This window comes from Oncorhynchus clarkii, chromosome 18, assembly GCF_045791955.1.
Source record: "Oncorhynchus clarkii lewisi isolate Uvic-CL-2024 chromosome 18, UVic_Ocla_1.0, whole genome shotgun sequence".
NCBI classification, from domain to species: domain Eukaryota; kingdom Metazoa; phylum Chordata; class Actinopteri; order Salmoniformes; family Salmonidae; genus Oncorhynchus; species Oncorhynchus clarkii.
Genome location: NC_092164.1, coordinates 38,066,854 through 38,093,830, shown reverse-complemented (window position 1 = coordinate 38,093,830; position 26,977 = coordinate 38,066,854). Strand labels below are relative to the sequence as shown.

General features: G+C 45.0%; 1 protein-coding gene across 7 annotated transcripts in view; it reads right to left on the bottom strand.

Moving 5' to 3' along the window:
• Positions 1-617: 617 nt before the first annotated feature.
• LOC139373457 (gamma-enolase-like) overlaps positions 618-26,977 on the bottom strand; it is a 28,226-nt gene continuing 1,866 nt past the window's right edge. For 4 of the 7 annotated variants that reach the window (XM_071113985.1, XM_071113989.1, XM_071113983.1 and 1 more), the window contains exons 2-13: positions 23,877-24,066; positions 16,800-16,885; positions 16,497-16,592; positions 16,331-16,389; positions 15,875-15,944; positions 15,580-15,713; positions 15,128-15,350; positions 11,377-11,574; positions 10,182-10,383; positions 5,705-5,813; positions 5,513-5,571; positions 618-1,278 (exon numbers count right to left, since the gene is read on the bottom strand). In XM_071113985.1, coding sequence (XP_070970086.1) covers positions 1,209-1,278; positions 5,513-5,571; positions 5,705-5,813; positions 10,182-10,383; positions 11,377-11,574; positions 15,128-15,350; positions 15,580-15,713; positions 15,875-15,944; positions 16,331-16,389; positions 16,497-16,592; positions 16,800-16,884 — 1,305 coding nt within the window. In that variant the 5' untranslated portion in view covers position 16,885; positions 23,877-24,066 and the 3' untranslated portion in view covers positions 618-1,208. Of the gene's footprint in view, positions 1,279-5,512; positions 5,572-5,704; positions 5,814-10,181; positions 10,384-11,376; positions 11,575-15,127; positions 15,351-15,579; positions 15,714-15,874; positions 15,945-16,330; positions 16,390-16,496; positions 16,593-16,799; positions 16,886-18,906; positions 18,991-21,340; positions 21,487-23,876; positions 24,067-26,977 lie in introns of those variants that run through there. The other 3 variants (XM_071113986.1, XM_071113987.1, XM_071113984.1) reach the window with 3 other exon arrangements.

Sequence of the window (26,977 nt, the reverse complement as noted above, 5' to 3'; positions counted from 1 at the left end):
ACTAGCTGTTCCTGTAGACTTCGTCATTGCGCTAACGCTAGTTAGCATTAGCTCATGAAACTACCTCTCATGGCTGCATTTACACAGGCAGCCCAAACTCCCTTCAAACTGGATACAGAGACATACACTGGTGGATACCATTTTTATCTGACTGGGGAAGTAGATGACAAAGGGCTTCATTGCCAACATCCAGCAATATCCCTTCTTGATATTTTTGAATTGTTAGCTAAGCTACAGTAACTTTACACTAGCTAAATAGTTTACAAAATGGTATAATCAATTCACTTGCCAAACATGAAATAGTGTTACAGGAAGTGTTTGTCATCTGTTCTGTATTTACATGGAAATGTTGTGTGTGTATGGGATAGTGGGAGCATACTGTGGCATCCATCGACGTAAATTGGGAACTACACGTGCAGCACACAGATGTGCATTGGTTGTAGAACCAGAAAAGGTTTTAACATCAGTAATTTACATTTGTGTGTAGGTAATTATGTAGGAAGAGATTGCCCCCAAATGCTGATCTGTCATTTTTGTATAACAAAAGCGGGGGCGGTTGTAAGCCGATCGTAAATTTGTTAAACACTTTGATATTAATACAAAAAAAAGAGTGTCAGTGTGGTTGAAACTGAAAATTAACATTTTATTTCACATATGTCCTTTCGTGACAGGCGATCTGTCTTTCAACACAGCAATTCTGTTGCCAGGGTAACCAAAGGAAAGTAGGCAAAGAGGAAACGGGGACAAGCATGGAGGAACAGGCCAATTCCTGCAAACATAGCAACACCAGGAGAGCCTTTTGAAGTAACCAAGAAACAAAAACGAGGGATGACTGCAGAGCCAGGAAAGGAAAGTGGAGAAGAGGAAGGAGGGAGAGCGCAGTTTTGTGTTGTCATGGGTGAATGAGAGCAAACAACTTGCAAAATACAACGTGTGTTCTTTTTATTCTCAGTCAGCCTGTAGTTAGTGTGTCCTTGTCAGCCATCAGTCAGAGTGTTGCTTTTTTTTTGTATACAGTGTTGTGTTTCATTTTCTCTTTGAAGCTCATACCTGTCTTTCTTAGGTGCCCTTCAGGCTTCATATCTACACTTGTGTGTCTCTATGTGCACGTTTGAGTGTGTCGGTCGGTCTCTTTATATCTTGATCTGTCTTTGTGTCTCAAAGTAACTGTGCATCTGGTTGGCGGCGATGTGTCTGTCTGTCTGGTCTCACAGGGCAGTGGGGTTTCTGAAGTTATAGCCTGCAAAGCGAGCTTGATCCCCCAACTCCTCCTCAATCCTAAAGAGACCAACAGAATGTACAAGGAGGGAAAAGAAAAAACAGGTAAATGCATGTGAACAGAATTTGAATCTGACATCCATTTGCTCAAGGTAAAAGCCCAGGCAATCTGATCCTAGATCTGTGGTTAGGTTAGGGGGTGACTTCTACCTGCAGCTATAAACCCAGTGATCAAGGAGTTATAGTAGCTGTTAATGCTGCTGTGGGTGGGCAATCAGATCCTAGATCTGTGGTTACATACACCTCCACCCGCAACTATTAACCCAGTGATCATCATGGGTTATGGGAGCTGTTATTAGGGGGTCATGCAATCTGATTCTAGATCTGTAACTCCTAACTGGAACCATTAACCCAGTGGTCAGGGTGTTATAATGGCTGCTAATGGTGCTGTGATTGGGTAAGAGGCCCTCCCTCCCCTGTCCTGCTAAGAGCCCAATGGGATTACACTGAGCGGATCCCAGGTGCTCTCCGTGCTCGGACTGGCTCTCACACATGGGGTGGCATGCGCGTCACAGCAATTAGCTTGGCGACGCTTGTTTAGAATGGGATATGTGGGAATATGCTCTTGGCTACGCTCTGGGCTAGGGTCTTATACACTGCTCAAAAAAATAAAGGGAACACTTAAACAACACAATGTAACTCCAAGTCAATCACACTTCTGTGAAATCAAACTGTCCACTTAGGAAGCAACACTGATTGACAATAAATGTCACATGCTGTTGTGCAAATGGAATAGACAACAGGTGGAAATTATAGGCATTTAACAAGACACCCCAATAAAGGAGTGGTTCTGCAGGTGGGGACCACAGACCACTTCTCAGTTCCTATGCTTCCTGGCTGATGTTTTGGTCACTTTTTAATGCTGGCGGTGCTTTCACTCTAGTGGTAGCCAGAGCCCTGCAAAATGACCTCCAGCAGGCCACAAATGTGCATGTGTCTGCTGAAACGGTCAGAAACAGACTCCATGAGGGTGGTATGAGGGCCCGACATCCACAGGTGGGGGTTGTGCTTACAGCCCAACACCGTGCAGGACGTTTGGCATTTGCCAGGGAACACCAAGATTGGCAAATTCGCCACTGGCGCCCGGTGCTCTTCACAGATGAAAGCAGGTTCACACTGAGCACATGTGACAGACGTGACAGTCTGGAGACGCCGTGGAGAACGTTCGGCTGCCTGCAACATCCTCCAGCATGACCGGTTTGGCGGTGGGTCAGTCATGGTGTGGGGTGGCATTTCTTTGGGCTCGCCAGAAGTAGCTTGACTGCCATTAGGCACCGAGATGAGATCCTCAGACCCCTTGTGAGACCATATGCTGGTGTGGTTGGCCCTGGGTTCCTCCCATTGCGAGACAATGCTAGACCTTATGTGGCTGGAGTATGACAGCAGTTCCTGCAAGAGAAAGGCATTGATGCTATGGACTGGCCCGCCCGTTCCCCAGACCTGAATCCAATTGAGCACATCTGGGACATCATGTCTCGCTCCATCCACCAACGCCACGTTGCACCACAGACTGTCCAGGAGTTGGCTGATGCTTTAGTCCAGGTCTGGGAGGAGACCCTCAGGAGACCATCCGCCACCTCATCAGGAGCATGCCCAGGTGTTGTAGGGAGGTCATACAGGCACGTGGAGGCCACACACACTACTGAGCCTCATTTTGACTTGTTTTAAGGACATTACATCAAAGTTGGATAAGCCTGTAGTGTGGTTCACCACTTTAATTTTGAGTGTGACTCCAAATCCAGACCTCCGTGGGTTGATAAATTTGATTTCCATTGATCATTTTTGTGTGATTTTGTTGTCAGCACATTCAACTATGTAAAGAAAAAAGTATTTAACAAGAATATTTCATTCATTCAGATCTAGGATGTGTTATTTTAGTGTTCCCTTTATTTTTTTGAGCAGTGTATGTAGATACAGGACTAGATTCAGTTTACTGTAACTGAGTACTAACCTTGAACCATTGAGGGTGGAAAGTGAAACTGATCTTAGATCAGTGTCTAGGGGCAACGTTGTCCTACTCCTATTCTTCCTTTTAAGGATTGTTGACCAGGAGCTCGTTGGTCTCTACATAGTACAGCTATAGTACATGTTCATGCATGCTTGTGTAGCATGTGGGGATGTGTGAAACCTACTCCTCAGTCTGAACTGTCCTGCTTGCGCCGCCTTAGCAATCCGTTAAGACGCTGGAGGGAGGACGGTCACGTGTGTTTGTGAGGCAGAGGTCCCGAGTTCGTGCCAGGTATGGGCCGAATCGGGAGGAAGTGGTACTCTCGAAGCAAGCAGAGTGACGTCCTTTACACTTACAGTTGAAGTCGGAAGTTTACATACACTTAGGTTGGAGTCCTTAAAACTAGTTTCTCAACCACTCCACAAATTTCTTGTTAACAAACTATAGTTTTGGCAAGTCGGTTAGGACATCTACTTTGTGTATGACACAAGTCATTTTTCCAACAATTGTTTACAGACAGATTATTTCACTTCACTGTATCACAATTCCAGTAGTTCAGAAGTTTACATACACTAAGTTGACTGTGCCTTTAAACGGCTTGGAAAATTCCAGAAAATGATGTCATGGCTTTAGAAGCTTCTGATAGGCTAATTGACATCATTTGAGTCAATTGGAGATGTACCTGTGGATGTAGTTCAAGGTCTACCTTCAAACTCAGTGCCTCTTTGCTTGACATCATGGGAAAATGAAAAGAAATCAGCCAAGACCTCAAAATAATTGTAGACCTCCACACATCTGGTTCATCCTTGGGAGCAATTTCCAAACGCCTGAAGGTACCAGGTTCATCTGTACAAACAATAGTACGCAAATATAAACACCATGGGACCAAGCAGGCCATCATACTGCTCAGGAAGGAGATGCGTTCTGTCTCCTAGAGATGAACGTACTTTGGTGCAGAAAATGCAAATCAATCCCAGAACAACAGCAAAAGATCTTGTGAAGATGCTGGAGGAAACAGGTACAAAAGTATCTATATCCACAGTAAAAACAAGTCCTATATTGACATAACCTGAAAGTCCGCTCAGCAAGGAAGAAGCCACTGCTTCAAAACCGCCATAAAAAAGCCAGACTATGGTTTGCAACTGCACATGGGGACAAAGATCGTACTTTTTGGAGAAATGTCCTCTGGTCTGATGAAACAAAAATAGAATGGTTTGCCCATAATGACCATCGTTATATTTGGAGGAAAAAGGGGGCGGCTTGCAAGGCGAAGAACATCATCCCAACCGCGAAGCACAGGGGTGACAGCATCATGTTGTGGGGTGCTTTGCTGCAGGAGGGACTGGTGCACTTCACAAAATAGATGGCATCATGAGGCAGGAAACTATGTGGATATATTGAATTAACATCTCAAGATCCCATTCTATGGTTTATACTAGTTTTTCATGTTGTTCGTCTGTCATTTTTGTAATGACTTGGTGCTACCTATCTTGGCCAGGACGCTCTTGAAAAAGAGATTTGAAATCTCAATTAGCCCTTCCTGGTTAAATAAAGGTTAAATAAAAAATGTAAATTGCTTGGTCGCAAATGGGTCTTCCAAATGGACAATGACCCCAAGCATACTTCCAAAGTTGTGGCAAAATGGCTTAAGGACAACAAAGTCAAGGTATTGGAGTGGCCATCACAAAGCCCTGACCTCAATCCCATAGACAATTTATGGGCAGAACTTAAAAAGCGTGTGCGAGCAAGGAGGCCTACAAACCTGACTCAGTTACACCAGCTCTGTCATGAGGAATGGGCCAAAATTCACCCAACTTGTGAGAAGCTTGTGGAAAGCTACCCGAAACGTTTGACCCAAGTTAAAACATTTAAAAGCAATGCTACTAAATACTAATTGTATATGTAAAACTTCTTACCCACTGGGAATGTGATGAAATAAATAAAATATTAAATAAATCATTCTCTCTACTTATATTCTGACATTTCACATTCTTAAAATAAAGCGGTGATCCTAACTGACCTAAGACAGGGAATTTTTACTAGGATTAAATGTCAGGAATTGTGAAAAACCGAGTTCAAATGTATTTGGCTAAGGTGTATGTAAACTTCAGACTTCAACTGTACATGCAATAATACATATTTTATCATTCCTTTCCGTTGCAGTATTTATTATGGAAAGATGATGATTTATGGTTTTGAGGTGCAGTATGCTTTCACAAGAAGCAATAGAAGCCACTGAGTACAATTCGGAGGGATAGCTAAAGAGGATCATGTTTGACCACTGACCTCATGAGCTGGTTGTACTTGGCCAGCCTTTCAGATCTACATGGGGCTCCTGTCTTAATCTGAGAGAGAGAGACATAATTAGAACAGATTTAGTGAAAGCAATACAATGTTGTGGTCAGATTTGTATAATGGTTGGGGTCTTCTGTATGGGATGCTCCGCATGTCTTTTTGAGTGAGCGAGTGAGTGTGTACCTGTCCAGTGCAGAGCCCCACCACCAGGTCAGCGATGAAAGTGTCCTCTGTCTCTCCTGAACGGTGACTGACCATCACCCCCCAGCCATTGGCCTGGGCTAGCTTACACCTGAGTGAGTGAGTGAGAGAGAGAGAGAGAGAGAGAGAGAGAGAGAGAGAGAGAGTGTGAGTGAGTGAGTGAGTGAGTGAGTGAGTGAGTGAGTGAGTGAGTGAGTGAGTGAGTGAGTGAGTGAGAGAGAGAGAGAGAGAGAGTGGAATAAGCATGAGGGTGCTAAAAGGAGATTAAAGTAAATGTATGGTTGATGGCTATATTAATACATTTTAATTGAACGACTTTGAATGACTGTTGGCTGTACTTACGGCCAAGATTGATGACAACAGTTATAGATGATGGATAGCTGTAAAATGTCAATGATTGATGGCTATGAGTGTGGTAACATTTGACAAGTATATACAGTGGGGCAAAAAAGTATTTAGTCAGCCACCAATTGTGCAAGTTCTCCCACTTAAAAAGATGAGAGGCCTGTAATTTTAATCATAGGTACACTTGAACTATGACAGACAGAATTAGAATAAAAATCCAGAAAATCACATTGTAGGATTTTTAATTAATTTATTTGTAAATTATGGTGGAAAATAAGTATTTGGTCAATAACAAAAGTTTATCTCAATACTTTGTTATATACCCTTTGTTGGCAATGACAGAGGTCAAACATTTTCTGTAAGTCTTCACAAGGTTTTCACACACTGTTGCTGGTATTTTGGCCCATTCCTCCATGCAGATCTCCTCTAGAGGAGTGATGTTTTGGGGCTGTTGCTGGGCAACACAGACTTTCAACTCCCTCCAAAGATTTTCTATGGGGTTGAGATCTGGAGACTGGCTAGGCCACTCCAGGACCTTGAAATGCTTCTTACGAAGCCACTCCTTCAAATCAAATCAAATTTTATTTGTCACATACACATGGTTAGCAGATGTTAATGCGAGTGTAGCGAAATGCTTGTGCTTCTAGTTCCGACAATGCAGTAATAATCAACAAGTAATCTAGCTAACAATTCCAAAACTACTACCTTATAGACAAGTGTAAGGGGATAAAGAATATGTACATAAAGATATATGAATGAGTGATGGTACAGAGCGGCATAGGCAAGATACAGTAAAGTGGCTAGTGATATATTTTACATAATTTCCCATCAATTCCCATTATTAAAGTGGCTGGAGTTGAGTCAGTGTGTTGGCAGCAGCCACTCAATGTTAGTGGTGGCTGTTTAACAGTCTGATGGCCTTGAGATAGAAGCTGTTTTTCAGTCTCTCGGTCCCAGCTTTGATGCACCTGTACTGACCTCGCCTTCTGGATGATAGCGGGGTGAACAGGCAGTGGCTCGGGTGGTTGTTGTCCTTGATGATCTTTATGGCCTTCCTGTGACATCGTGTGGTGTAGGTGTCCTGGAGGGCAGGTAGTTTGCCCCCGGTGATGCGTTGTGCAGACCTCACTACTCTCTGGAGAGCCTTACGGTTGTGGGCGGAGCAGTTGCCGTACCAGGCGGTGATACAGCCCGACAGGATGCTCTCGATTGTGCATCTGTAGAAGTTTGTGAGTGCTTTTGGTGACAAGCCAAATTTCTTCAGCCTCCTGAGGTTGAAGAGGCGCTGCTGCGCCTTCTTCACAATGCTGTCTGTGTGTGTGGACCAATTCAGTTTGTGATGTGTACGCCGAGGAACTTAAAACTTACTACCCTCTCCACTACTGTTCCATCGATGTGGATAGGGGGGTGTTCCCTCTGCTGTTTCCTGAAGTCCACAATCATCTCCTTAGTTTTGTTGACGTTGAGTGTGAGGTTATTTTCCTGACACCACACTCCGAGGGCCCTCACCCTGTAGGCCGTCTCGTCGTTGTTGGTAATCAAGCCTACCACTGTTGTGTCGTCCGCAAACTTGATGATTGAGTTGGAGGCGTGCGTGGCCACGCAGTCGTGGGTGAACAGGGAGTACAGGAGAGGGCTCAGAACGCACCCTTGTGGGGCCCCAGTGTTGAGGATCAGCGGGGTGGAAATGTTGTTGCCTACCCTCACCACCTGGGGGCGGCCCGTCAAGAAGTCCAGTACCCAGTTGCACAGGGCGGGGTCGAGACCCAGGGTCTCGAGCTTGATGACGAGCTTGGAGGGCACTATGGTGTTAAATGCCGAGCTGTAGTCGATGAACAGCATTCTCACATAGGTATTCCTCTTGTCCAGATGGGTTAGGGCAGTGTGCAGTGTGGTTGAGATTGCATCGTCTGTGGACCTATTTGGGCGGTAAGCAAATTGGAGTGGGTCTAAGGTGTCAGGTAGGGTGGAGGTGATATGGTCCTTGACTAGTCTCTCAAAGCACTTCATGATGACGGAAGTGAGTGCTACGGGGCGGCAGTCATTTAGCTCAGTTACCTTAGCTTTCTTGGGAACAGGAACAATGGTGGCCCTCTTGAAGCATGTGGGAACAACAGACTAGGGATTGATTGAATATGTCCGTAAACACACCAGCCAGCTGGTCTGCGCATGCTCTGAGGGCGCGGCTGGGGATGCCGTCTGGGCCTGCAGCCTTGCGAGGGTTGACACGTTTAAATGTCGGCTGCAGTGAAGGAGAGTCCGCATGTTTTAGTTGCGGTCCGTGTCAGTGGCACTGTATTGTCCTCAAAGCGGGCAAAAAAGTTATTTAGTCTGCCTGGGAGCAAGACCAATCGTGGTCCGTGACGGGCCGGTTTTCTTTTTGTAATCCGTGATTGACTGTAGACCCTGCCACATACCTCTTGTGTCTGAGCCGTTGAATTGAGATTCTACTTTGTCTCTATACTGACGCTTAGCTTGTTTGATTGCCTTGCGGAGGGAATAGTTACACTGTTTGTATTCGGTCCTGTTTCCGGTCACCTTGCCCTGATTAAAAGCAGTGGTTCGGCTTTCTGTTTCACCCGAATGCTGCCATCAATCCACGGTTTCTGGTTTGGGAATGTTTTAATCATTGCTATGGGAACGACATCTTCAACGCACGTTCTAATGAACTCGCTCACCGAATCAGCGTATTCGTCAATGTTGTTGTCTGACGCAATACGAAACATATCCCAGTCCACGTGATGGAAGCAGTCTTGGAGTGTGGAGTCAGATTGGTCGGACCAGCGTTGAACAGACCTCAGCGCGGGAGCTTCTTGTTTTAGTTTCTGTCTGTAGGCAGGGATCAACAAAATGGACTCGTGGTCAGCTTTTCCGAAAGGAGGGCGGGGCAGGGCCTTATATGCGTCGCAGAAGTTAGAATAGCAGTGATCCAAAGTTTTGGATCGTTGCCCGGGCGGTGTGTTTGGGATCATTGTCATGCTGAAAGACCCAGCCACATTTCATCTTCAATGCCCTTGCTGATGGTAGGCTTTGTTACTTTGGTCCCAGCACTCTGCAGGTCATTCACTAGGTCCCCCCGTGTGGTTCTGGGATTTTTGCTCACAGTTCTTGTGATCATTTTGACCCCACGGGGTGAGATCTTGCGTGGAGCCCCAAATCGAGGGAGATTATCAGTGGTCTTGTATGTCTTCCATTTCCTAATAATTGCTCCCACAGTTGATTTCTTCAAACCAAGCTGCTTACCTATTGCAGATTCAGTCTTCCCAGCCTGGTGCAGGTCTACAATTTTGTTTCTGGTGTCCTTTGACAGCTCTTTGGTCTTGGCCATAGTGGAGTTTGGAGTGTGAGTGTTTGAGGTTGTGGACAGGTGTCTTTTATACTGATAACAAGTTCAAACAGGTGCCATTAATACAGGTAACGAGTGGAGGACAGAGGAGCCCCTTAAAGAAGAAGTTACAGGTCTGTGAGAACCAGAAATCTTGCTTGTTTGTAGGTGATCAAATACTTATTTTCCACCATAATTTGCAAATAAATTCATTAAAAAATCCTACAATGTGATTTTCTGGATTTTTTTTCCTCATTTTGTCTGTCATAGTTGAAGTGTACCTATGATGAAAATTACAGGCCTCTCTCATCTTTTTAAGTGGGAGAACTTGCACAATTGGTGGCTGACTAAATACTTTTTTGCCCCACTGTAGATGGAAGTAAAGTGTTAGCTATATTCAATATGGCTGATTGATGATTATACGAATGTAAAAATAAAGCTAATTATTTTCTTAATTCAATTATCTTTTATTTAAGTAGGTAACTGCCATTGAGATTGGCATCTCTTTTTCAAGGACTCCCAACCTGGCCAAGAGACAGACTTGATGACTGACGGCTACATAAATGTGCCTGACTGACGTCACACTTTACTTGAACCCTACCTACGTCATAAGGGCTACATAACCTTGTTATAGATCATCGTAGTGTTTCTCCTATATATTACCAGGTAATCTCTTTTTCAAGGACAACTTAGCCTGGCCTAGTGACTGAGATTGACAGATTGGCTTGATGATTGACATCTATATATCAAAGTGATTTATTGACCGGTCATGTGATGTGGGTCACTTACGCCTGGATGGCTTCAGTGACAGAGCCGATCTGGTTGACTTTGAGCAGTAGGCAGTTGCAGGCCCTCTTCTCGGCAGCCTTCTCTATCCTCTTGGGATTGGTCACCGTCAGGTCGTCCCCGACAACCTGGATGCCCACGGAAGCCGTGAGGCGGGACCAGGCGGCCCAGTCATCCTGATCAAACGGGTCCTCGATGGACACCACTACAAAGAGGACAAGGAGAGAAGGGTTTAGTGGAGTGCACACTCAGTTAGGACGTGTACTCAGTCGTGGTTTGGAACGGTTTTTCTATAGGGAGCAAAGTCGTAGACAGCCATAGTGTTGTAAGAGGAAATGTGTCGTGGGATCTTTCAACGTGAAGGTAGATATGACCTTGAACTTCTCTTTTGAATGTAAATGTAGGATCAGCCTGTTGCCTCTATAATTTTTATTTTAAAAAAAATCCCATAAATAGTGGGTATATTGTAGCAGGTATGGACAATATACCCACTATTTATGGGAAAAAAATTTAAATAGAAATTATATAGCCCACACTGGTGAGTGTAGGCTATACGCAGGTATAAACCATACACCCACCCCCTTTTTCTCCCCAATTTCGTAGTATCCAATTATTAGTAGTTATTAGTAGTTACTATCTTGTCTCATCGCTACAACTCCCGTACGGGCTCGGGAGAGACGAAGGTCGAAAGTCATGCGTCCTCCGAAACACAAACCAACCAAGCCGCACTGCTTCTTTACACAGCGCGCATCCAACCCGGAAGCCAGCCGCACCAATGTGTCAGAGGAAACACTGTGCACCTGGCGACCTTGGTTAGCGTGCACTGCACCCGGTCCGCCACAGGAGTCGCTGGTGCGCGATGAGACAAGGATATCCCTACCGGCCAAACCCTTCCTAACCCGGACGACGCTAGGCCAATTGTGCGTCGCCCCACGGACCTCCCAGTCGCGTCCGTCTGTGACAGAGTTGCCTCTATAATTGAATTGAATTGAATGGATTTGAATTGAAACAAATTAATTGAATCAGTCGAGGGACCCGATTTACTTTTTTTTGTGGTATCCCTGTCTAGTTTTTTAAAAATTATGCACTCTGTGTATTTTTTAGTATCTCAAATAAAATGAATCAATAAATCAAATTCATGTCAGATTGAATTAGGAATCCAATAGGTGTTCCTAATGTCAAGTGACTGTTTGCCTACCTGGGTAGTCGTTAACGAAGCCTTGGTAGATGTCTGACAGCTCCTCTCCGCTGATGTGCCTGTCAGAGTCCGGAGGAGACTTGAAGTCCAGGTCGTACTTCCCCTCGCGGTAGAACTCGGACGCCGCCACATCCATCCCGATCACCACCTTATCCGTGAAGCCCGCTTTCTCGATGGCTGTCTTTATCAGCTCCAACGCTGAGGGGAGAGACGGAAAGAGGGAGGGGAGAGATGGGAGGAAAGAAATATGATAAGTGTTGGGCGGAGGTAGAGAACGAGAGACGAAGGCTGTACGGGTAAACTCTACCTAGCCTGTGAACCACTGTTTCTGCTCTGGCCTACTTGTCTTGTTGCTTGTTTGGTGACATGATACTGCTGTGTTGCTGAATGCAGAAATAGTCAAGTATCCAGTCTAGAGTGTTGGTCGAGAGTGAGTCAGAAAGGTTGCAAGACTACACACACCATTCTGTTCTCGATGCTTGAGAGATACTACAGAGCAAAATCTATTCTAAGAGCCTACAGCTGACAGTCCTTTAGGCTTTTCACACTTCTTTTTGATCTTCCAGGGTTTCGACTTACTGTCACACCTAGCTACCTTTTCAATAGTGGGATCGCGGCATCGCTTTTTCCCCAAGGCCCAGGGTTATCTCTTTTCTCTCACACGCTCGCTCGCTCACTCACACGCTCCTCACTCGCTCACTCACACGCTCCTCACTCGCTCACTCACACGCTCACTCACACGCTCCTCACTCGCTCACTCACACGCTCACTCACACGCTCACTCACACGCTCACTCACACGCTCACTCGCTCACACGCTCACACGCTCACACACACACACACACACACACACACTTAGTTCAAAGATCAGCTGATACACATTGCCTTGGCTGTTGGGAAATGTGAGAGAAGAAAGCCTTGAGGAGGACACGTTGTGACAAACATACAGATGGGCAGACACTGTACCAGAGGCAGGTTGGAAACTCATTAAAGCATACCACCTTGGATTTATGATTTTATCTCTAACACTATTTTAGATTTATGGCTGCTGTTGTCCCATAGACATCGCAGCAAAGACTAGATTGTGGGTGAAACGATTTGTCTATTGGTGTAAATGCCCATACAAGAATGTGGGCAACCAAAATATTAATATTGGTACAGTCCACTATTTTCAGTGCCCCCAACTATGGCTGTGGTGGCCACGGAATTTCGTCAGCCGGTGATTGTCAAGGAAATAACTGTCGGTTTCGCTGTAATTGACCGTTAATTAACATAAACACATTTACTATCTCCTGGCTTCCACAAGCCACTGATGCAGACGTTTGGAACATCTACATTTTAAAAAGTCTAATAAAGCCATGTAATATAGCTTACACCTTCACAATAAATCCATTATTCACTTTAGACAGGTCTAAAGAAACATAATATGAAGACAATTTCATCTATTTCAGAAGAACAGAATAGCATAGCAGTTGTCCTTATGTTAGGTCCTCATCTGGCTATGCCAAATGGCTGTGGGCTACATTAGTTCATTTAGCAGACAAGATTTTCTTAGAATTCCATGGCATTATGTTATGGTATGAAGAATACAATTGAACAAAGCTGAATAAAAGAGGAAGATATTTTCTCCAAACGATTTGAGGGAGTGCGCAGACGCGACTATTCTTTGTTGAGCGGTTAACAAAGAAATAGGTACTCCTATATGCTTAATTTAGAGTTATTAATGTATCTTTAATTGGTCTACCAACATTTTGATTGGTAATACATTGTAAGACTGCATGATGAGACTCTAATTATGATTTGAAAAAAGTCGCTTGAAAGATATGAGCTCTGCTTTTTTTTGCGCAGGCTGTAAAGTCTCTCATTCACAATTTGACAAGCACTTGATAATGCCTCAAATTTCACGACAGCTCACCTTTGTGTGGCCGTTGTGCCCTTGGCCCGGAGTGCTGTGTTGTGCCTTTCTCCCTGAGTGCTGCACACTCCGAAGCACCTCTCACTCACATGGCTCTCCATCATGTGATCGAGTGTTTCTCACAGGCTACAAGTGAAGACAGACACATCGGAGACGCAACTGTGCACATCCTTATCCAATTCCGAGGTGCATATTGAAGATACTGGTAGAACTGTCCACATTTACTTTTCATCAGCCAACAAGATGAGTAGGCCTAATGAACAGCAAAAGCACTAGCCTATGTCAATCTACTATCCCCCATAGTACAAAAGTTGACCTATTCTATTCTGTGCGAGTAATAAATATTCCAAACATAGTCTGCGATAGTTGTGGGATGTGATAGATCACAAATTTATACAACTACTAGCATATCCCCCCAAAATTAAGCTTCGTAGCTGATGCAACAGATCAGAGCGTTTAGCTTAAAATGTTGATAAACAGCGGTCACAGCTGAATCACATCCGGCCGTGATCGGGAGTCCCATAGGGCAGCGCACAATTGGCCCAGCGTCGTCCGAGTTTGGCCTGGATAGGCCGTCATTGTAAATAAGAATTTGTTCTTATCCGAGTTGCCTAGTTAAATAAAGGTTAAATAAAATAAAAAACATTTGGCTATTTCTTCACATTATAAGCGCAGCAATGTGTACACGACAGTAGGCTATAAGCATTAGCGGGAAAACAGCATTATCAAAATGTGATTATGCATGTAATGCTTTTATTATAAAGGTGCATTTTTATGGTGAAAATTATCTTCCCCAAACTTGAAACTCACGTGCTGCTTACGTGTATGCCAGTTAGGCTCTACACCCCTTATAAAGCAGATCAATGTGCTTCATTTTAAGAAGTTATTTGGCCACTTTAGTTGTGATACAAACCTTGTCAAAACATATAGGCTAGGTTACAAGAGGTGTGCAACTATGATTCTAAAAAGATGCACAAAAAAGGGCATTGTCTCTTGCCTTACGCTGGGCATCATTCACAAGTGATAATATATAATTATTACAGTAATTCGCAAGTGATAGGCTAATATCACCCATCAGAATATTATTGATTTAATCTTGTCTTTACATATACTAAATAATATATATGTGAATTTTGTTAAATAGCAAATGGAGGACCGCTTTTGCCTTGATTCATTTTCATGCCATCTAGGTAGGCTATACTCCTGTTGTAAAGATAAGCAATGGTGCTTAGTATTAGGAAAGTTGAGAAATAAACATAGTAGGCCTAGCTGATTGGATCCTCCTCTTTTTAATAGAGGCCATCACTCGCGCAATTGCATAGTCTATAGAAATGTTGAGCAACATGAGCTCTCATTAAGTGTTTGATTAGATAGTCGATGACATTTGCATTGATGTCAGAGTGATTAGAGGGACAGTAGAGTGCTGAGTACCAGGCAGTTAGCAAGTTTGGTGGGTTACTAATGACCATCAACAGCATTAGAGCTTGGAGATGCCTAATTACCGTGACTAAACGGTGCAACAGTCCTACCCCCAAGAGCATGTATCATTTAAACCCTGGTTAAAGTGTTACCAGAGTCGTGTTCAATGGGGCACACAGCAAAATGTTTTGAAACAGAAAACAAAAACGGAGTAGTCCATACTGCTTTCTTGTGTTTGGTACGTAATGAACATGACCCAAGATAGAGGTAAAGTGCCATGGATATCCTATGGTTGGATTTGTACCGGAGATGTCTTGCTTAACCATTAAATCAACTATAAAATCCCTGTAGACCGAGGGTGACAACTGCTCTTACAGATCACAAGACTGTGTTTCTAAATGAACTCTGCTGCACTTACCCTCACTGTTCTCCAGGATATTGGGGGCGAACCCCCCCTCGTCGCCCACGTTGGTAGCGTCCTGGCCGTACTTCTCCTGGATCACCCCCCTGAGCGTGTGGTACAGCTCGGAGCCCACCCGAAGCGCATCCCTGAAAGACTCCGCCCCGACAGGAAGTACCATGAACTCCTGCATGGCTAGCTTGTTGCCCGCGTGGGAGCCTCCGTTGATCACGTTGAACGCCTGGGAAGGAGATAAGGGGAATTAGCAGTTAGGCCAATACCCATGTTCGGCAGATACTGGTACAGTTTCTAATTTCCCATATATTTTCCATATACAGTATATGTTATTTTTATCATACATACCATTATGGTAAAACCATTCACACAATGACTGTTTCAGTGTTGAATCATTGTTATTATGCTACTGCTACACCTTCTCTGGTATAACCGTTATATAAGTAGTATCTTACTGGAACTGGCAGCACCAGCTCTGTGTTTCCTGCCAGGTCAGCGATGTGACGGTACAGGGGGACCTCTTTTTCTGCTGCACCAGCCTTGCAAATGGCCAGGGAGACTCCCAGGATAGCATTAGCACCAAACTGAGCTGTTGACGAGGAAGGAAATGTGACAAATTTCAAAAAGGTCTACCAAAATCCGGGTTCAGACAAAAGCCCATTCTCTCAGTTGATGGTGGACCTGAATTGATTGGGGGGATACATCTTGACACATCTGATCTGTTTCTTTGGTAGGAACCGGGAGACTCACACTTGTTCTCTGTGCCATCCATTTCAATCATCGTGTTGTCCAGTTGCTCCTGCTCCACAACACTGATACCCTATGGGACACGTCATTTTTACACAACTCATTTATAAGCATATTAAAACGTTCATTATATTGGTAAGTCATCGAGGACCAATTCTCTAATTCAACAAATGGATGGATGACCCGCGACATATCTGCACACAAGAAATATCTCATATTTGCAGCCACCTATGAGCCAAACCCTCAAAAGTACATATCATAGATATAACCAATTGGATTGTATAGAACCAGAGGTACAACATCATTGAGTTGCAAGATGTCCAGCTTATTTCTATATCTACGTTCTACAGCCGCAGCCCAATGTCTCTCTCATCTGCAAATCAATATGCACTCACACGAAAACATGATGACTGTCACCCTAGCTGACAAAACACGTCCAAATCACAGTCCCCAACTCACCGATGCTATGAGAGCAGGAGCCAGAGTGTCATTGATGTGGCCCACTGCCTTGAGCACACCTAGAGCAGAGAAAGAAGGCAGATGGGAGAGAAGAAGGGGAAGGAGGGACAAACATCATTCTGTTTACTCCAGCATTAGATGCACGTGCGCACACACACAAACAAACCTTTGCCCCTGTAGCGGCTCTTGTCTCCATCCCTCAGCTCTAGAGCCTCATAGATGCCTGTGGACGCTCCACTGGGCACTGCAGCCCTGAAAAGACCTGAGAGAGACAGAGAGAGAGGGAGGGAGGGAGGGAGGTGTAAGAGATGGCAACAGAGAGAGTGACGTTAGAGGGGAATGATCCGGGAAATCGTACGAGGCCTTGGACGGCGACGCTCTTAAGAATTTTATTGTAGCTTTTGGCTAATCTTAAGGCTCTTTGTACAGTGCGATACTACGCTTTGTAGACAGGCTTGAGAGGGGTCACCTTTCTCTGTGCACAGGTCCACCTCCACAGTGGGGTTTCCCCGGGAGTCTAGGATCTCCCTCGCAACGATGCTGACAATCGACATCCTGTGAAAGAGAGAGAGAGAGAGAGAGAAGGGGGGAGAGAGAGAGAAGGGGGGAGAGAGAGGGAAGGGGGAGAGAAAGAGAAGGGGGGGAGAGAAAGCGAGAGAGATCAAGTGCCTCTATTTTTTCCATTGCATTTGTACATACAGTAAGGAAGTGCATAATGTGAGTGCAAACGAAGTGTGCAGAGTGACATTACGGTTGCTATAAACCATCATGATATATGAAAGAGTTTCCCCATGTGAAGTTGGAATTGAATAGATCTTACAATGCTTCATGTACCAGGAGGTCAGATGGAGCTATTACCACGATAAAAGGACCAGACTAAGTCCCATGATGCTAAAACATGGCTCACTCAGACACTATGTCGCTATCGGGTGTGGAATCTGTGGACGGTCGGTGACTCGAGCAAAACGACGACATGGTTCCTAGTCACTTGGCCCACGACTCCACGAGACACAGGGAATTCGTCACCGCCATTGGTCAAGATTGGACTGTCGGCGCCCACCGTGTCAAGCATTACCCAGAAATCCACAGGCTAAAAGGCCAGGATTTATGTGTTGGTATGGATGTGGGTACGCAGACCCGCGACTCCTCATGACGAGTGCCCATCCCTGCCCTATGCTGTACCATATGATGTCATTATAATGTCCCTTATTAATAGTCCAAGGTCTCTGACAGTCCTTGTTGCTAATTGCTCACTTATTTGACTTAACAAAATAACATGGATCCCTACAGAACTGCACAGCTATATAATCTCTGGTCTTTCCTGAAAGACTGAAATGTTACAGCAACTGAAATGGCAACTGAAATATTGTGCACTGAATAATAAGCCCTTGTACACTTACAGCTCTATTCCATGACAACCCCCCTCATTCTGTCAGCCATTACTGTGTAAAAAATGTATGAATGTCGCTGTATGTTTTGCACTGAAATGTTTGTGGTGTTTGTGGTATACGTACCTTTCAGCCCCGTACTTTTCAGCGACTATGAATGTATTTAACCTTGTGTTCTTCATTTAAATGCTTGTGATTTAATGGTGCCACAATATGCATAAATCCCTATCCACTTTCAACCAATCAGCACCATCCGTTATCGTGGCTCATATATATGAATGCAGCTGTAAGTTATATAACCCCTCCCTCCCAGTAGTGTGCAGCATGAGGACACCCATGTCCACACCGCACCTCCTGAAGATTGCAGCGCTCAGCACAAATACCCAGGGACAGCGTGATAAGAGGGAGGGAGGGAGGGGTGAGGTTTAAATCCCTCCTTTTGGCTGAAGAAGAGAGGAGATTCGGAGATGGAGGGATGGAGGAGGAGAGAGGGACGGTTGAGTAAAAAGGAGAGCAGGAAGGGGGAGAGAGAGAGGGACGCAGAAGGATCATTTTCGCAGGAGTGGCACCGATTGCACACATGCCAACACAGACGCATGGAGAGCAGTCTAACGCATGGCACACACACTTTTGCAGACCCACTGACACTATCCCTCTTCCTCTCTCTCACACATTCACTGTACATATATACACACACACATTTGTACACATACTGATACAGACATTCAAGGTTCTCTCCCTCCCCTTCACCGTCTCTCGGGCACACATACATTCTCTTTTCCTCTCACACTCACACACACACACACTAGCTCAAACACAATCACATTTTCTCCATACACACACACAGATCATGCACTGAGGCAACTTCATAGAACCCAGACACAAATGCTCTAATACAAAACTGACACACACACTCACAGTGAATCAATATAACACCTCGAACCCAGAGCCAGACAGGGCTGGCACATTAGTTAGCATACACAACCGTAATGCCTCACATACAGAACTAAGCGAGCAGCATCATCACCATCATCATCACCGCCACCTACTCCAACCCAGCACATCTCTGCTACTGGGAGGCAATCAATACAAGATGCAGGAATAATAAAACAGGGGATGACAGCCTGGAGAATGAAGAAAAGAGAGTGGAAGAGGGATAGAAGAGAATGAGGATGTTCCATCGTTTACCTGCCTTTTGTGTGTTTCCGCCTAATAGGGAAAGCCAGAAAATACTGGAGAGACGGATGAGAGAGGGAGAGAAACAGAGCGAGGGAGGGGGAGAAAGAGAGAGGAGGAAAACAGAGGGTGGGGGTCAAATGTGTGACAGAAGGGGGAGGGGATGACGGGATGACGTGATGACTCATAAAAAGACGCTGAGAAAAGAGGAGTGAAAGAGGGAAGAGAGTGGGGAGGGTTGATTCATTAGACAGAAAGAGGGAAGAGAGTGGGGAGGGTTGATTCATTAGACAGAAAGAGGGAAGAGAGTGGGGAGGGTTGATTCATTAGACAGAAAGAGGGAAGAGAGTGGGGAGGATTGATTCATTAGACAGAGGGAAGAGAGTGGGGAGGGTCGATTCATTAGACAGAAAGAGGGAAGAGAGTGGGGAGGGTTGATTCATTAGACAGAAAGAGGGAAGAGAGTGGGGAGGGTTGATTCATTAGACAGAAAGAGGGAAGAGAGTGTGGAGGATTGATTCATTAGACAGAGGGAAGAGAGTGGGGAGGGTTGATTCATTAGACAGAAAGAGGGAAGAGAGTGGGGAGGGTTGATTCATTAGACAGAAAGAGGGAAGAGAGTGGGGAGGGTTGATTCATTAGACAGAAAGAGGGACGGAGGAGAGGTGGATTGGAGAGAAAAAGATGGGGTGCTGCCTTTTGAACTGCAAATCAGCTGTAAAAAATAGAGGGGAAGGAAGAAGTGGTCTGTCTACCCCCTTCTCGCTCTCTTTCCTGCTCTCATCTCTTTCCTCTCTACCTGTCTCTTTCCCTCTAATCTCTCTTTCCTCTCTACCTGTCTCTCTCATCTCTCTTTCCCACTCTCATATCTCTTTCCCTCTGTCCCTCTCACCTCTCTCTCTCATTACCTCTCATCTGTCTCTTTCTTTCATGATGCTGTAAAGGCTGTGTAGTCGGTATACAAGGCACCGTTCATATACTGTACACCATTGCATCATCTATACTAAACACTGGCTCAGCAATGATGCACCTACAGCATATACCACTCCTTATATATGACTAACTGTATAGGCACTAAACAGTGAACGGTAATGTTGCACTGTTACAGCATCAAAGTGGATTTGGAAACATTGAATGTATTCCCCATTCTATAGCATATATCGAAATTACTACTATTATCTTGTTGTTTGAAAAATGTTTGTAAACTGTAAGAGAACAATTACACGTAAGAAATACCAACGCATTTCAAATGTATTTTGCTTTAAGATGTGCCTATACTCAAAACCATCCATGAAAAGTAATGCCCTTCAAAATGGCAATTTGTTGAGTACTGGAAGAGTTGAATGTTTTAGGACTGCATGATGGTTATACAGACAGACAGGCAGTGTGGGTGTTTGTGTGCACATGTATTTATTTATTTTTACTCTTTTTTTTTAATCAAACCTTTACTTAACAAGCCAAGTCAGCTATTAAGAACAAATTCTTATTTACAATGGCAGCCTACCCCGGCCAGACTTGTCCGTCGCCCTATGGAACTCCCAATCCCGGCCGGATGTGATACAGCCTGGAATCGAACCAGGGACTGTAGTGATGCCTATTGCACTGAGATGCAGTGCTTTAGACCGCTGCGCCACTAGGGAGCACGTGCGTGTGTGCGCATTCCTGTGTATGTGCATTTGTGTGTGTGTGCATTCCTGTGCATGCATATGTGTGTGTGTGTGTGTGGTGTGGTGTGGGTGTGTATGCCTAGACAGAGGAGAGTGAGAGATATATAATTATATAATTAAATGGCCAAGTAAAAATGGGATTATCTTTGCAATACAACAACAACAATGTCCTTGACACCCATCTCACTCAGAAAGAGAGAGAACTGTACAGGGAAAGTGCCTCTATCCAACTGCTATTTTAATCATGGTTGATTGACAACATTTCCTCCGCCCTCTGGTCACACCTCTGGTTCTTCAACCTCTGTTTCAGTCCACACAGCTGCTCCTGTCCCATCCTCCTTCCTCTCATTTCCTATTGCAATGTTTGTGTGGGGAGTGTGAATGTGAGGGTGGGGTTGTTCTGTATGTGTGTGTGTCTGTCATTTGTGAGGAGAGAGGGAGCCAGAGTAGGTGCAGATGTCAGGTGAGGCACAGGGATGTATGGGAGGCCAGTGGACAGAGAACCAGTGTGTCAGTGAGGGGAGTCTGCATGGACTCCTCTCCTTGGGCATTGTGTGTGTGTGTGTGTTAATGCATTGGCGTTTTAACGCTCTAGCTTCTAACCATCCTCTATCGTTTCCAGATTCATGTCGAGATTCACGAACACATTACTTTCTATAGGTGGATTCTGGATGACGAGAGGGGTGTGCCAACAGCTGTTCAGTGTGTAGGCCTATGCATGGGTAGATTTGGTTGCAGGTGTATCGAAAAATGTGTGGACTGCAGAATTCCTATACTACCTCATTTATCAGATACACTACACTAGCTCCACATTGTCCAGATGTCTTATGTCCTTCTCGTTTGTTTTCTGTCTTGAACTGTGCCTTCATATCAGGGGTCTAAAGCGGCTTCCTGCTCCTCCTGTCTCTGTATCCTTCGTTGTGATCTGGAAATTGGATTGATAAAAGCAATATGGTGGATGTGGTCTATGAGCCAATGGCTGTCGCTTGTCTAGTTCTTTTAAATCAGTTCAGATATACAGTGCCTTCGGGAAAGTATTCAGACCCCTTGACTTTTTCCACATTTTGTTAAGTTACAGCCTTATTCTATAATTGATTGAATAGTTTTTTTCCCCCACATCAAATCAAAGTTTATCTGTCACATGCGCCGAATACAACAGGTGTAAACCTTACAGTGAAATGCTTATTTACGAGCCCCTTAACCAACAGTGCAGTTAAGAAAAATATGTGTTCAGTAAAAGATAGGTAAGTAAAAAATAAAAGTAACAAATAATTAAAGAGAGTAGCAGCAGTGTAAAGGGGGGGGGGGGGGGGCAATGCAAATAGTCTGGGTAGCCATTTGATTAGCTGTTCAGCAGTCTTATGGCTTGGGGGTAGAAGCTGTTAAGAAGCCTTTTGGACCTAGACTTGGCACTCTGGTACCGCTTGCCGTGCGGTAGCAGAGAGAACAGTCTATGACTAGGGTGGCTGGAGTCTTTGACAATTTTTAGGGCCTTCCTCTGACACTGCCTGGTATAGAGGTCCTGGATGGCAGGAAGCTTGGCCCCAGTGAAGTACTGGGCCGTACGCACTACCCTCTGTAGTGCCTTGCGGTCGGAGGCCGAGCAGTTGCCATAACAGGCAGTGATGCAACCCGTCAGGATGCTCTCGATGGTGCAGCTGTACAACTTTTCGAGGATAAGCTTTGTTGAAAGCTTCACGACTGTCTTGGTGTGTTTGTCTACACACAATACCCCATAATGACAAAGCAAGCACTCCAGGTTTTTAGAAATTTTAGCTAATTTATAAAAAAAAAAAACTGAAATTCTGTATTCAGACAATTTACTCAGTACTTTGTTGAAGCACCTTTGGCAACAATTACAGCCTTGAGTCTTCTTGGGTATGACGCTACAAGCTTAGCACACCTGTATTTGGGGAGTTTCTCCCATTCCTCTCTGCAGATCCTCTCAAGCTCTGTCAAGTAGGATGGGGAGCGTTGCTGCACAGCTATTTTCAGGTCTCTCCAGTGATGTTCGATCAGGCTCAAGTCCGGGCTCTGGCTGGGCCACTCAAGGACATTCAGAGACTTGTCCCGAAGCCACTCCTGCATTGTTTTGGCTGTGTACTTAGGGTCGTTGTCCTGTTGGAAGGTGAATCTTCGGCCCAGTCTGAAGTCCTGAGCGCTCTGGTTTTCATCAAGGATCTCTGTACTTTGCTCCGTTCATCATTCACTCGATCCTGACTAGTCTCCAAGTCCATGCAGCTGAAAAACATCCCCACAGCATGATGCTGCCACCACCATGCTTCACCGTAGGGATGGTGCCGGGTTTCCTCCAGACGTGACACTTGACATTCAGGCCAAAGAGTTCAATCTTGATTTCATCAGACCAAAGAATCTTGTTGTTTGAATGTGGTTTCTCATGGTCAGAGTCCTGTAGTTGCTTTTTGGCAATCTCCAAGCGGGCTGTCATGTGGCTTTTACTGAAGAGTGGCTTCCATCTGGCCACTCTACCATAAAGGCCTGATTGGTGGAGTGCTGTAGAGATGGTTGTCCTTCTGGAAGGTTCTCCCATCTCCACAGAGGAACTCTGGAGCTCTGTCAGAGTGACCATCGGGTTCTTGGTCACCTCCCTGACCGAGGCCCTTCTTCCCCGATTGTTCATTTTGGCCGGGCGGACAGCTCTAGGAAGAGTCTTGGTGGTTTCAAACTTTTTCCATTTAAAAACGATGGAGGCCACTGTGTCCTTGGGGACCTTCAATGCTGCAGAAAGGTTTTGGTGCCCTTCCCCAGATCTGTGCCTCGACACAATCCTGTCTCGGGGCGCTACGGACAATTCCTTCAACATAATGGCTTGGTTTTTGCTCTGACATAGACTGTCAACTGTGGGACCTTATATAGACTGGTGTGTGCCTTTCCAAATCATGTCCAATCAATTGAATTTACCACTGGTGGACTCCAATCAAGTTGTAGAAACAACTCAAGGGTGATCAATGGAAACAGGACGCACCTGAGCTCAATTTCAAGTCTCATAGCAAATGGTCCTAATACTTTTGTAAATAAGGTATTTATATTTTTTATTTGTAATACATTTGTAAAAAAGTTCTAAAAACTTATTTTCACTTTGTCATAATGGGGTATTGTGTGTAGATTGCTAAGGATTTTTTTTTTTAAATCAATTTTAGAATAAAGCTGTAACGTAACAAAATGTGGAAAAGAACAAGGAGTCTGAATACTTTCCGAAGGCACTGTAGGAAAGGTGACAAGGAGAGCTTAGGACACCACTTTAGAGACTATTGACTATTGGACAGTGTGTAGTCTGGAGACTGTTGTACCCACCCTTTGCTGCTACCACACAGCTTCCCATACTTCAGTGCCCTCTTATGGTCATCTTCCCATTGCTGCCTGAGAGAGTCCAACCTAATGTAGCGTCCCTGTATGTCAGCAATCCTGTATGGGTTGGCATGGGTAGCCTCAAGCTTAGAAAGTCGGGCCAGTACCCGAAGGCTTGCCGGTTTGAATCCTAGGGCTGACAAGAAAAAAAGTGGAGAGAGAGAGAGAGATGGCATTTAGACCTCAGGTGCCACCTACTGCCATTGTGCCCTTGAGAAAATGCACAATAAAGATCTATTCTATAATGCATCAAGAGGTCTGAATGTTATGGTAGGTACAGGACAGGTCTTGTAGCTGCAAGTTCATGCCCCATCCCTGCTATTCTCCTGATGACTCACACTAAATTTGTTCGCTACATACTTTAGTCAGAGACTGCCATCGTTGAAGTTGTTGGTGGTGAGAAAGGGAACGAAGGGTGTTGTAAGAAAACAAAGTCATCAGAGATTGGATTGTCTCTAACCAATCAGAGTATCAAAGCCTATGACAAATTTTCATACTGCCGCTTTACCCGGTTTCCACTAGATAGCACAGCCACAAAGTCCCAAAATGGGCTATATCTCAGTAATTCATGAAAACAAAAATGTGCTTTATGATCTTAATTTAAGGTTGGGGTTAGGCAAAAGGTTAGCAGTGTGGTTAAGTTTAGGGTAAGGTTTAAAAACACATTCTAAAGCTGCAATATGTAACTTTTTGGGTGTGACCAACCAAATACACATAGATATGTGAGTTATTCTCATTGAAAGCAAGTCTAAGACACGGTAGAGCTGTTCTATGTGCACTATTTCTATGCTTCCTGCGCTTGAGATTCAATTTTGTCATCTTCAAACAGCTGGAAATACAATATTTTTGGTTACTGAAAATATATTTTAGAGCGGTTTAGATGGTACAATGACTGTCTACACATTGGTTGTTTTGTCAAAAACTGAAATTAGGCAAACTTAGAATTTTAGCCACCAGGAAACGGCGAATGCACCTTTAAGATAAATTGTAGAAATAGTCGGGGTATAGGAAAAAAACATGTTGTTGATCAAATTCGACTCTCATCAACTGCAATACAAAAACTCCTTGCATGGTGAGCGAAAAAAAATAACCCACCTGCTGGAGAAGACCAACAAAAGACAGATTTTGGGTCCATTTATCCCTCTCACTTCACCTCTTCCCCTCTGGTGAAGTGTTGGGGGTTACCATAGAGAATGATAGAGGCCTCTAGTAGCCAAAAAGCTATTTTAGTAAGAGCAGCGCCATTGAGGGCTTCCACCATTTTAATGTAGTCAACTGAGTGGGACTTCTAGCTTCATTGGCTGATCCCTCCAGATGACCCGGTTGGAATCATGTCCAATCGGGTCATCATGCTCAAGATGGCGCCGACAGAGAGGGCTGCCTTGCTTCTAGTCCTTCTAGTACTTTGCAGTATTTTTCTTTTTTTATGTATTATTTACTTATGTGGCAGGGTCTACAGACAATCACAGACTACAAAAGGAAAACCAGCCACGTCATTGACACCGACATCTTGCATCCAGACAAACTAAACACCTTCTTTGCCCGCTTTGAGGATAATACAGTGCCACCAGCGCGGCCCGCTACCAAGGACTGTGGGCTCTCTTTCTCCGTGGCTGACATGAGTATGACATTTAAACGTGTTAACCCTCACAAGGCTGCCGGCCCAGATGGCATCCCCAGCCGCATCCTCAGAGCATGCGCAGACCAGCTGGCTGGTGTGTTTACAGACATATTCAATCTCTCCCTATCCCAGTCTGTTGTCCCCACATGCTTCAAGATGGCCATCATTGTTCCTGTACCCAAGAATGCAAAGGTAACTGAACTAAATGACTATCGTCCTGTAGCACTCACTTCTGTCATCATTTAGTGCTTTTAGAGACTAGTCAATGATCATATCACCTCCACCTTACCTGTCACCCTAGACCCACTTCAATTTGCTTACCACCCCAATAGGTCCACAGACTTTGCAATCGACACCACACTACACACTGCCCTATCCCATCTGGACAATAGGAATACCTATGTAAGAATGCTGTTCATTGCATAGCTCAGCATTCAACACCATAGTACCCTTCAAGCTCATCATTAAGCTTGAGGCCCTGGGTCTCAACCCCGCCCTGTGCAATTGGGTCCTGGACTTTCTGACGGGCTGCCCCCCAGGTGGTTAAGGTAGGAAACAACATCTCCACCTCGCTTGATCCTCGACACTGGGGCCCCACAAGGGTGCGTGCTCAGCCCCCTCCTGTACTCCCTCTTCACCCATGACTGCGTGGCCATGCACACCTCCAACTCAATCATCAAGTTTGCAGATGACACAACAGTAGTAGGCTTGATTACCAACAACGACGAGTCAGCCTACAGGGAGGTGGTGGAGGCTCTCGGAGTATGGTGTCAGGAAAATAACCTCTCACTCAATGTCACAAAACAAAGGAGATGATCGTGGATTTCAGGAAACAGCAGAGGAACCACCCCCCTATCCACACCGATGGGACAGCAGTGGAGAAGGTGGAAAGTTAAGTTCCTCTGCGTACACATCACAGACAAACTGAAATGGTCCACCCACACAGACAGTGTGGTGAAGAAGGCGCAACAGCACCTCTTCATCCTCAGGAGGCTGAAAAAATGTGGCTTGTCACCTAAAACCCTCACAAACTTTTACAGATGCACAATTGAGAGCATCCTGTCGGGCTGTATCACCGCTAGGTATGTCAACTGCACCACCCACAACCGCAGGGCTCTCCAGAGGGTGGTGCGGTCTGCACAACGCATCACCAGGGGCAAACTACCTGCCCTCCAGGACACCTAGTGCACCCGATGTCACAGGAAGGCCAAAAAGATCATCAAGGACAACAACCACCCGAGCCTCTGCCTATTAACCCCGCTACCATCCAGAAGGCGAGGTCAGTACAGGTGCATCACAGCTGGGACCGAGAGACTGAAAAACAGCTTCTATCTCAAGGCCATCAGACTGATAAACAGCCATCACTAAACACAGAGATGCTGCTGCCTACATACAGATTTGAAATCATTGGCCACTTTAATAAATG